This window comes from Zingiber officinale, chromosome 5B, assembly GCF_018446385.1.
Source record: "Zingiber officinale cultivar Zhangliang chromosome 5B, Zo_v1.1, whole genome shotgun sequence".
In the NCBI taxonomy this organism is placed as follows: domain Eukaryota; kingdom Viridiplantae; phylum Streptophyta; class Magnoliopsida; order Zingiberales; family Zingiberaceae; genus Zingiber; species Zingiber officinale.
This window is the reverse complement of record NC_055995.1, coordinates 107791714-107804078: the sequence shown is the minus strand read 5'-3', so window position 1 is coordinate 107804078 and position 12365 is coordinate 107791714. Positions and strand designations below refer to the sequence as shown.

Genomic DNA, 12365 nt, shown 5'->3' with positions numbered 1-12365 from the left:
AGAGATATAAATATGGATACATAACAAGCAACAAACAGACATACTACAAGTATCAAATAGTGACATACCAAGGGCAAATCTAAGCATGATCATTGCTACTAGCTATAAATTACTATGCATATCAAAGTGACAATATCATAAAAGATAAGTCAAGAGATATCCGCCTCAAAAAGAAGATCGAATCAAACCAAATCCGACGTCGAGACACTCGTCTCGAATCAGAGTCCTGCATCAATCAATACATATATTTTATTTAGCTAAATTCATATAAATTAAACAACTAAATAAAATATCCAAACCTAATTAGGAAAAACCTTGATCGATCGTTGACATTAACCCTACCTAAATTTAATCCATCGGTCAACTAGGGTTAGTTTCTTTAACCCTAATCGTTCCACTATTCATTTAGGTTTAAATCTATACCTAAATCAACTTAAACTCTCCCAAATATGAACCTATCATTTACAATATACAAATAATTCCATGATCTACAGCAAGATCAAATTCTCTACACCTCACCTCAAACTCACAGCTTCTTCTGTTGATCCACGGCCAAGGAGGGTGCTGCCGGAAAGAGAAGCTTCCGCTGGAAACCAAGAAAAACACCATAACTTGAGATTAAACATCCGGATACTCCACAAATCCAAATCCACAGGGCACAACCTCACCTGCCGGAAAAATCGCTAATTGAAGGTGCCCGCTGCCGAAGCTCTATGGCCTGAGCTTCTTACGAACCTACCAACTAGCAGTTCCCTCTCCGGCGGCTGGGTCTAGTGGTTGTTGGTACCGGCTAGGGCTACACCGGCGACAATAGTAAAAAGAATCGAGGAGGAAGGCTCGCTTGCCGACGCTAGAGCAGAGGAAGAAGACGACCGACGCTAGGGCTGAGGAGGAAACGAGTAGAGACCTTACTGGTGGTAGCCTCGCCCCCTTGCGTTGGCTCCTTCCTCTCCTGCAACACTACCATCGAGCTGTGGTGGTGGTGATAGGGGCAATGCACAAGTGTCGGCGATAGAGAGACAGCAGGGGTCGGCGGCGCTAGCTCAACGAAAAAGAAGAGAAAACGGAGAAAGCTAGGGCAGAAGGAAAGAGTAGGCTGCAATGACCGGTTCCCTTGTGGCGTCGGCGTCGGAGAAGAAAAGGAATTCGAGAGGGGGAGGAGATGTGAGGTCGGCGTGAGAGGAAGGTGGAGGATTGGGTGGAGGAGGGCGATCGGGAAGGGGGAAATTGGCGAAGATGGGAGAAGGGGAAAATGTTAGGGCACGGGTAGAAGAAAATAAAAGGAAAATAAATTAATTAGGAAACTTAGGTTTGGTTTAATCAAATCCTAAGTACTTTCCTAAATCAACTCCTACTTTTGGGTATTTCTAAACAGACCTTTCCCATGCCTATTAATTTATCTCCGCAAACTATCTCATACGAACTCCGAAAAATCTTCAGAAAATTTTTAAAAATCCAATAAAATTATTTCTCAAATAATCTTATTATTTAATTATTATTTTGATGTCGTATTTTATACGAGATATGCTTCGAAATCAATTAACTAACCTCCGGATGGAAAAGGGAGAAAATATAGCTCATCTGCACCCAAAGCTCAAGGAACTGATCACTAGACTTACCAACTTGGAAGAAACGGTGTCAAATCAGGATTCCCTATAATATGCATTAAATGCATTTCCAAGAACCCTTGACTAGACATCAATAGTAGACTTCTACTACATCTCCAAGGATCTTGAGGTAAATAATTTAGAAGAATTATTTTTTTACCTTTGAATTAGACGAATCAGGATGTGCTGGTCTAAGTAAAGAGGAGAAGTCGACTCAGAACCTAGCACTAGGAATTAGATTCATTCCTCGATGAAAATGAAGAAACATTCATGGTAATAAAATTTTCAAAATTCTTTAAATCTAACAATTTTGATAAGAAACAGACAATAAAGCTACTTCGGAGAAAGAGAAAAGTAAGGTGCTACAACTGCGATGAAGAAGAGTATATCAAGGACAACTACCCAACATTAAAAAACAAAGGAAAAGAAAATGACAAAGGGTCAAGAAAGTCCAAGCACAAGAACCTCAAAGCGACATGGAGCGAATCGTCGTCATCTGAGTCCGATATGCAAGAATATGTCGAACTAGCACTAATGGCCAGCCACCAAGATTCAAACAACAAAGACACCTTAACAGAGAGCATCGATGAATGGGGAGCATCCACCTATACCCGCCAATAAATTATACGAAGCTATTAAAATGCTAAGTAGGTCATTATGTAGAATTAGGACAAAATATATCAATTAAAAAAAACTATTGAGGCCAACTAGAAGATTTTAATAAACTTAAGGATGAAAATTCAAAACTAAAAGAATAAATAGAAACATTAAAATTAGGAAAATATTCTATGTGTTCAAATTTTGTTCCGAAAAGAAATCTTATATATTATGGAGGGTTTAATTGGTATATTAGAAATCATAGGGGTGAAATTATAAAAGTGTCAAAATGTGATATTCTATGAAAATACTTGATAAATTCAGTATGTAAAAATTTGTTTTGGATTCCAAAATTTATTTTGACTTATTAGATTTTTTTTTGCTAGAAATTAATTTGTTTATTATTAAACATTATTGAAAAAATCAATTTCCATAGCCTTTCTATTTGGTTGTTTTTGTTTAAATTTTTTCCGTGATAGAAAAATATGTTATCTATTAGCAGAAAAAATTTCAAAATTTTCAACTATTAAATAATTTTCTATGATTTTTTTTAAATTTGATTTTTTTTAAATTTAAATTTTTTCAGAGATAGATTTTTTACAAACCTAATGTTTCAATAGATATCCGTTATATTTTGCATAGTCAGAAAAATCAGCAAAATGTTTTGATGATGAAATTTATTTTTAAGTATTTGATTTCAAAAATAACTATTTCTATGCTAGAATTTTTATTGGCCATAAGAAAAATAGTTTTATTGGTATTTTTTTTTATGATCAGATTGATTCTGTTTGACATTTATTAAAATATTTAGAATTTTTTGAAAACTAAAAATAATTTTTAAATTATTTTGGCAAACCTCAGGTCTAATTTTTAAAAATTATTTTCTATGCAAAATAATTTCAATAAAAATACATAATCTTGGATCATATATGAAAATCCCCTTGAAAAATTTTCAAATATTTTCTCAGCCATTTCTCATTTTTTTCATATTTTTGGTGTGATAAGAGGGAGAGAGTATTAAATTAAGGGGAGGACTTAATTGCAAAACATTATTGTTATGATTGCAAATATTTATGATTAATTGTTTATAATTGTTTTAACATAAATCATTTATTATTTATTTTTCCTAACTTTAACTCAGGTTGATGCATATCAAAAAGGGGGAGATTGTAAGTCTCCGGGTTAGTTTTGATGTTGACCAACCGAGTTAAGTTAAGCCCTATGTGTTTTGATGCTTTGTGTTTAAGTGTGCAGGAACTTAGAATCACAAGAAGTCGAACGAAAGATGCAATGAACATGAAGGGTGGCATTGGAAGGGAGCTGACGAACTCGGTGCATTCGAGGGACGAGGAGCTACGGAAAAGTATATCGGTGGAGCGAGAAGGACGCATGCGTTGCATCCGAGGGACAAAAATATGAGAGGAAGTGTGTTCGAAGAGAAGGTCGGAGTTGGATTCAGGTGAGCTCAGCTGGAGCATCATCCAAGCGAGCGGAACGAATAATGGTCAATGTTGAAATTGACCATTTAGATGAACAGTACTCGAAACACCTTAGATGAGACTGGAGGTGCTTTGGATGAACAGTAGCCAAGGCGCCTCAGATCAACCTAAGACGTCTCAAATGATATTGGAGTCGTTGCCACAGAGATAAGCAATGGAATCCACATCGGCCGCATAGGGGCGCCTCCATCGGGCTCCTCCATTGAAACTAAGGCGCCTCCGATGAATCAAGGTGCCTACATTCAACCAGATCAGTGGAATATTGACATACTTCATCCTATTGGAGGCATCCTTGACCAATGGAGACGCCCTAAATTGCCACGTTGGCAAAACGGTCATTTTGACAGTGCATTATAAATAGTGCCTTAGACCTAATTGTAAAGTAATGCACCCAATTTTCAATTATGCATTTCGTTTAGCACTTTCAACTACTGTGAATAGCTTCTCCACCTCTAACCTTTTCAAAGAAGTGGCTTTGCTAATGAGCTTTCTACGGTCTTGGATTAACAACCACTTAGGTTGTAATCAAGTAAAATTTCTCTAGTCTCTTACTTTCTTGTATGTGTAATTTATTTGTTAATTAATGTGTGTGTCCATGCTAAAAATAAGTTAGCAAGAGAAAGGTCTAATCAATTTACAGGTCGTCTATTCACCCTCTCTAGCCGATTCACCCGATCCAACAGAGATGGGTCAAGGGTTCATGTGCATCCGGAAGAGAGATGGGTGAAGAGCGAAGTTAAGTTGCTAATGTAAGTTTCATGAGTGAACTATGAGAGATGAGTAACTTGTACACATGAGGATGATTAGGATGATTATAGTCAGGAATCCAATTGATTCAAACTAGAAACTAGTCAACTAGTGGATGAGCTGACTGATAGGAACATCTAGTTGATTGGAAAATCTAAAACCCAATTTGAGATTTGTAGTTTGGATTAGTCAACTAATGTGGAGTTCAATTGATTGATGATTCATTTGACTAGGCAGTCAAATTAGGTTGAGGAGCATGCGAACATCATATTTCTATTCAGAAGAGTCATCAACTGGGTAGTCAACTAATGGTAGATCAGTAGATTGATGCTATAAATGGAAAGTAGAAAAGAGCTTATGATAGATAACACTGCGGCACAATGATCAGATACTCAACTACTCTAATGGGTGCAAATCAATTGACTAATTAGCAACATATCAGTTCACAACAAAGAGGTTCCAAAGGCTATAAAAGAGGAGCTCAGTGGAAGCTTGAAGGTTGACATAATAGTGTTGGTTAAACATATTAGAAGCCTCTTGTAGTCTTCTTAGTCTTTCCTCTTGTAATATTTTCTTGTAAGAGATTTCTCCACCTTCAGCAGTTAACCAAGAAGGAGAAAGTTAGTGGCTCTTTCCAGGAGTGATCCACTGATGGATCATAGTTCATGGAGTAGGTATTTATTTAGGGAACTACCGAACAACATTAAACAACATATTAATAATTGTGTAAGTACTTGTTTGTTTATGTTTGTATTCCATTGTGTGACCTTGTTAGATTGATAGCAAGAGTAGATTGATTTTTATTTGAAACCATATGATTGCTATTCACTCCCTCCGCCTCTTCATCTCCATCTTACATCATTCACAATCCAACACTTCAGAGTTCTTTTCAGTAGAATTCCCTAAATACTAGGGAATGAACAATACTCAAGGTCAATTGATGTGTGCGTGTGAATGCATAGGATTTCTTATTCACATAGATTGCATCCATTATTATTCTTCTCTAGTGGTTTTGCTTCCTACTGGTTAGGAAAGTTGTCACCTATTTTAGGACATGAGTGTTAGGACCGGTGCAGTCGGTGGATTTTGAACATACCCAATTTACTACTTGGTAATCACTTAATAAGGCCGGCACAATAAAACGCAATAGAAGTGTAAATAAAGACAAACAAACCCAGTACACAAGGATGTAACATGGTTTGGAAGCCCCTGGGCTCCTAGGCTCCAAGTCTCCTATCAATCTTCATGTGGATAACCCCTAACCCTTAAACAACCACTACTTTTCTCCTTCTAGTCAAATTCTAGAGGTGGATAAACCTCTTACAACCTCTTACAATAAAGCTCACAACAAATGCTCTCAAATGAGTAAAAGGAGGCTTAAAGATGGTTGATATGATTCTAGGAGCGTTAGCCTTCAATCCTCCATCAAGTCCTCTTTTTATAGCTTTCTTCCAACTTCTTTATTGTTGTTGTTCGACACGTAGCGGTTGATTGGTAAACTTCATTAGTCAACCAGATCACTATTTTCATCATCAAATCTAACTATTATTACATAATCAACCAGCCCTTCCATACTAGCTTTTGTAGCAACAGCTGACTAGAATATATCACTAGCCTATAGATCCCATGAGCATGTAACTCATGGTTAACTCAACCATGAACAAAAACATTCTATTTAGAGACTGATTGGCTCCAGTCTATTGGTCAAGCGACTTAGTTTACACCAATCAATTGATATTCATTATTCATCGACTAGACGTTACCACAAACTAGTCCTACCTCAGAGATCAAGGGGTTTCACCAGTCAACTAATATGATCTATTAGTCAACTAGACCAGAATCACTAGATAACCACACATAGAAACTCCTATTTGTCAGTCACTCAATCCACGACTTAGGCATTAATTGACTAATGCCTAGTACCCTCCAACTACTTCTAAGGTCGAATTTGCCTATGTTGAGATTTATCCTCACTCAGGTGCAATTTCTCTCAACATTCAACTGACCAAGAGTTATACTTTCACCTTAAATTCATCACCCATCAGGCTACTTATACCTTAGATGTGCTTGAGCCAGTGTCTTCTCATGCCATCCTTTATGCCTTCACATAAATAGTTTGCTTCCTCGGGTCAATCGCACTCTTAGGCTCCTCCTCCTTTAATCTCTTAGATGCTCCACATCATCCTTCTTTTATCTCCATGGATTTTGAACCATTGAATCATCAGCAAACCTTGGCCAAGCCAAGTTATTTCCATGTGTATACCCTCCAAGTCTTGTATGACTCAAATACACATATTAAATACAACCGCAATCCTAAATTAAATTCTTAGCCCAATCCATCAAAAATTGATCAATTCTGATCGTAAAGGGTGATTGCACCAACAATCTTTCTTTTTAATAATTGACAAAATGATTAAGTTATAATCATGAATGAAAAAAGTATAAGTATGTTAGGGACCAAACCAAGCTCTCCCTACACTTAAGCTTCCTCTTCAACTTCTACAAAACATATTAGGAAGAATATTGCACAAAGTCCAAACACTCAAAATTTAATAGTAACAGGTATTTCTAATCCTTATATCGAATCTACATAGAATACCAAGCAAAAATACCAAAAGCAATTCTAAAATTATTTGGATAGCAAAGTATCAATTGATTGAGCATAGTCTCTAGTTGACTGAATGTAGATCTAGTCTACTATTTTCTAAATGTTTGATAAGTTTCCAAATTGTACTTTTTTGCCAACTTTAGAAATTCATCAAAAAATCTATAAACCTCCAAAATTCTAAACTTTTGCAAATAGATTTCTATAATGCATATCTATCATGAAAGAGACAATTTTCATGAAAATGTATTTTAAAACATGATTTTTACACAAATATGAACAAGTTTTAAAACCTTCAACTTTGTATTTACTTCACAAACCTTGTTTAGAAACTTAGATGTAAAATTTGTAAAGTTTTTAAAATATAAAATTTCCAACTATGATCTATGGGCCACGTGTTCATTAATTAAATTAATGGGTTTTCCCATAGTTAATTAATTATTAATGTCATGATTCCCTTGTGATTCATCATGATACCTGAAACAATGTAAATCATGGTATCAATCTATGCATTTCATTTGTGTCTAAGTTGTTCAATGCAGAAATCTTTTGGTCTCATGCAAGGTTTAAAATTTTGATCTGTGTCGAGGTTTTCATATCGGAACGATATGATTTTGATATTGTGTCGTTCCGATAAGGTTTCGATAATTTTTATTTATATATAGTAATTATTAGATAAATATGTTTATTATGTATAATTTAAAAATAAGTTATAATTGATTTTATATAAGTTCTCCATTATTAAACAACTTAATATTGTTAGAAAATAATTAAATATAATTTTCTTTAAAAAAATTGATCTATCAATAACTCAAATTAAAATTGATATATCATGATTTGTTACTTTACTAATATCAAAAGGAGTGACATGAATTAGATGGAAGTATTGGTTTTGTAATATTTTATTTAGGTTAACTCCATAGTTCTCCAACGTCAAAATTATATAATCATAATTATATAAATTAATACAAAGATATTATTTTATATATAATAATTATATAAATTAACTATTTATTCATTTAATTAATTATTAATTTAAATAATATATATTTAAAATAGTTAAAAAATTATCAGAATATAAATTTGATTTATTAGAAATTTTTTAAATTTTTAAATAAAATTTAAATAGAAAAATACTTTCAGAATATCAATTAATAATTTTTTAATTTTTTTAAAATTTAAATATATTTTTTATATATTTTATTGGGATAATTTAATTAGGGTTTATGAAAGCTATTCGAAAATATACACTTAAGTTGAGAATTGTTTGAATTAATTAAATTACAATTTTAATTTTGAACAGGAGCATCTTGTGTCGCCAATGCTTCCGGTGCTACCAGAAGTATCTCGCGACGCCTCCGAGATGTCGCCAACCCACCTTCTGTCATGTGACACGCGTGCGTGACACACGTGATGACGCATGCGAAATTGTCATGCGTCCTGTGCCGGTTTTGCTCCCTCTCGACACTGTAAAAACCATCCGTGCCGCTTGACACGGAATAGTATTTCAACCATTGGTCTCATGTAAGTGAGTTGGATTGCTAGAGGGGGAGGGGGAGAATAGTGTGCCTGCCACTTTAAACCTTTTTTCCGTGTTGCAATCTCAACAAGGACACAAAACAATGTCAGCAACAAAAAAACATAAAACAAAAAAAATAAACATATCACAAACTTGTTATTTGACGTGGTTCATGATTCCCTATAATCGCTACGTATGTGTCCTATGAATCTTTCAAAGAGTCACTTCTATAATCCACTATTTTTCTTCTCTTCAGTTAAATGTGGAGAAGCCTCTTACTATATCAATGTTGCATGTTGTATAGGAGTTTTACAAGAGGTAATAGGATCAAGAACAATAAGTCTCAAAAAATAAAAAAGTTAGGGATTTCGATCTATTAAGATGGAAGATAATAAATCATTTCAAGCCTTTGAATATCTTTAAAAGTAATCCTCCACAAAGGGCTTCACTAGCACAATTTTGTCTATGTGACATCCATTAATTGATTAGTAAAATACCATCAGTCAACTGATATAACTATTTCTCCTACTCACGATCAATTCCTACGACTACAAGTTCATCCAACTACTATCAGTCAATTGGTGCAACTGTTTCTTCTAGCTCATGAATGAATCCTGCAATGACTCCATCTAAGGTCATTGGTTGATTGAACATCATCCATCGATCAACTACCTTGATCAAGTCTCACAATTTAAAACCTTTTTGTGCAATTCCTCAAATAACTCATACATCAATCAACTAATCACAAATTGTCTGTCAACTAATCACAAATCATTAATCAACTAGATCAACAGGTGATTCCTTATAAGCCATTAGTTCACTAAACTAATAGTTGACTACACATAAGCCATTAGTCGAGTACATCATTTGATACAAACTTGCTGAGTTTACTAGTTGACTATCTCAGTCAACTAACCCTTAGTTGAATGCCTCAATCAATTGATAATTTGACTCTAAGCTATCTAATGATCGATTTCACTTAGGTTGAAGTCTATCCTTGCCCAAATACAAGTTCACTCTACCCTTAACTAAAAGCAGTTAGTTTCTACTATCTCTGGTCTTCTACTAGGCTTCTCATCCCTTGGATGCATTGAACTGTATGAATCCCTTCTCATGTCATCTTTCTCGCTCCACCTATATACTCTTCTACTAAAGATATTTGTTGCCCCCGGAGCTATAGTGTAGCGGCAGGGCATCCAGGTTGTCACCCAAGCACCCGCGGTTCGAGCCCCAGCTATGGCGAATTTGCAAAAAATTTTCCTCCAAATGGGGTACGCAACTAAAGAATGTTGGGCTCCTAGGCTGCCCGCTGCGAGCGCTTCCTGATTTACCCTGGTGGCCGGTGGGAAATTTCCGTGGGGCTAGGCCGGTCACCCCAGACTCGACATTACCCAACCTAGTTAATCATTTTTTTTTACTAAAGATATTTGTTCCTCAAATTCACCGAGCCTATCGACCCTCATCTTATGCCATCCTTTATGCTTGCTTGCATTTTCTTCTTCCCATCACATCCACGTTCGATGTTCCTTGTCCTAAAGTTCCTCAGGTATCCCATACCACCCTTCTTTTATCTAATTCAGATCTATGTGTATATACTTGAGTCCCTGCACACTCAAGAGAAACAACCTATTGTAGACTAGCTTGTAAGAGTTGAACTTAGCTAATGTACTTGAATAAAATAGGTTTCATAATGAAAATCATGTCTCTTCTCTTCCAAAGCAAAGCTTTCTTCCTTCTAATACCTTTAGCAATTGGACTTATATACTTGAATGAGCAGTTTTTATGACATCTTTTTTAATTGAGTCAATTTCAAGCTTATCCTTAATAGTTTGATTGCAAAAGGACAATCCATTTAGTTGCATAGTTGAAATTCTTCATAACCTAATTGCACACTATTGTTGAGGGTGAATTAAACATTTAGGCAAGCAACCACACTATTTGAGATCATCAATTGCTACACATCAACAAGGCATAACTTCAACACAATTGATTTCCAATATATATTGATAATTATCTCGGTTGTGTAAAATATGAAAAGGTCACACACAGGCTAAAGAAGGTATTTGACAAAGCTGATAAATAAAAAGATATCTTTTACTGTAGCTTGAGAGAGTTACAATGGAGTGCTCTGGACTAAATTTGGTTACCATCTTTAAGAGAGAAAACACTAATGGAGTTTGAACAAATGTTCAAAAGAGCATAGAATTTTCCTAAATTTAACTTTCCTTCAAACGTAAGCTACATTACATTGCAAATTTTTTTGAAGATGAAGTGACATATAGGTTAAGGTCATAGAGAAATGAGATTTAGGACCCTACTATATTCTGGCATTCATATACAAATACTAGAAGATGTTAGAGGGAAGACAAAGCTAAGTTCAAACATCCTCCTTGAGGGAGTTGATGTGAATTTAATGGCAATAGCAATTAAGAAATCAATGTTATGGTTGCAAGTGGAGTGGAAAAAAGGCTACATGGGGTGACTTATTCAGATTGGATGTGGATGATGTATTAGTAAGGTGATGGAAACAATATCAAGGGGGACTAATGAATGAAGACCAAGACTTTTTTTCATCTGGGGGACATGGGAACATGTTTTTCAATTGCTTGAAATTAAGTTTTTCAAAAACTACTTTTATTTTGAAAATGGTGGGAGATTCTTGAAGTTGTTAAAATGTAAAAGGTTCAAGACTTTCAAAACATGGAAAAGGACAAAAAGGAAAAAATGGTGGTAGAATCTCATTGAAATTTTGTGATAATTTAATTCTCACATTTAGTTTTTGGAGGAAAATTAGAATATTTAAATACATCTCTCTTAAATAGAGATGAAGTTGGTAGAGGAACCATGTGCTTTTTTACATAGTGAGATCATGTGTAATGCACATAAGTGGTTCATAAGTGGTTCACTAATGACCTAGGTTCTATGATCTAATGAGCAATGGGTCAAATTAATTGGTTTGGTGCAATTTAAGAGATATAATTCATTCAAGGTTTGTGTACTAGTTTATAAAATGGCCAAGACCTAGGTTAGTTTGATCCATCCAAATTTTGAAGAATTCACATCCAACAATAAGTCTCCTCTCTCCTTCCCATGGCAACATTCTTTCTCCTTCAAACATCTTTGGCCCTTAGAATTAGAATGGAGTACCAAGTGGAAAATTCTAATGTTATTGTTTCTAAGTTAGTGGACTACAAACACACACTTGGCATAACTTACATGTATATACCTGAACGTAAGATATGCAAAATATGTCAACGAAGTATTCCATTGTGATCTATATCCACCATGTTACTACTGCATGCAATTGTGACTTACCTTCAAATAGCTTGTACAAGATTATATATTTAAACATCTTAAGCTCCTTCAAAACTATATATGGCACACTTTTCCACATGAGCTTTACAGAGTTTTCTTCATGTTTGGAGAACTATATAACACCATTTCACCTATCTAGGACTTTGAGATAACATAATATTTATGTTGAAAGCTATACCTATCAATTCTGATACAAATGAAAGACTTATTTCTTCTTGTCATAATTGTTGCTATATGTTGAAGTATCTGCATGATCTAGATTCTATTTTAGTATGTTTCATTTAGAATAATCGAAGATGGAATTATGATTGTCAGGTGTTAGACAAGTGTCAGCTCGGTAATCTGATACGCCAAAAAGACAAGAAACTGGATTCAACTGGTACAACATTTCCAACCGACTATGATTTTGTGATATGAAACATTCTTAAAATAGATGCATTTACATGATAGCCTAAGTGTTGATGTTTGGCAGCAAT

The 12365-nt window shown here is 34.8% G+C and overlaps 1 protein-coding gene across 3 annotated transcripts in view; it reads left to right on the top strand.

The window, feature by feature from the left end:
• LOC121985297 (putative ABC transporter C family member 15) overlaps positions 1-12365 on the top strand; it is a 54268-nt gene that overhangs the window by 41249 nt on the left and 654 nt on the right. For all 3 annotated transcript variants that reach the window (XM_042538662.1, XM_042538660.1, XM_042538661.1), the window contains one exon: positions 12205-12268. In XM_042538662.1, the coding sequence (XP_042394596.1) occupies positions 12205-12268 (64 nt within the window). The remainder of the gene's footprint in view (positions 1-12204; positions 12269-12365) is intronic.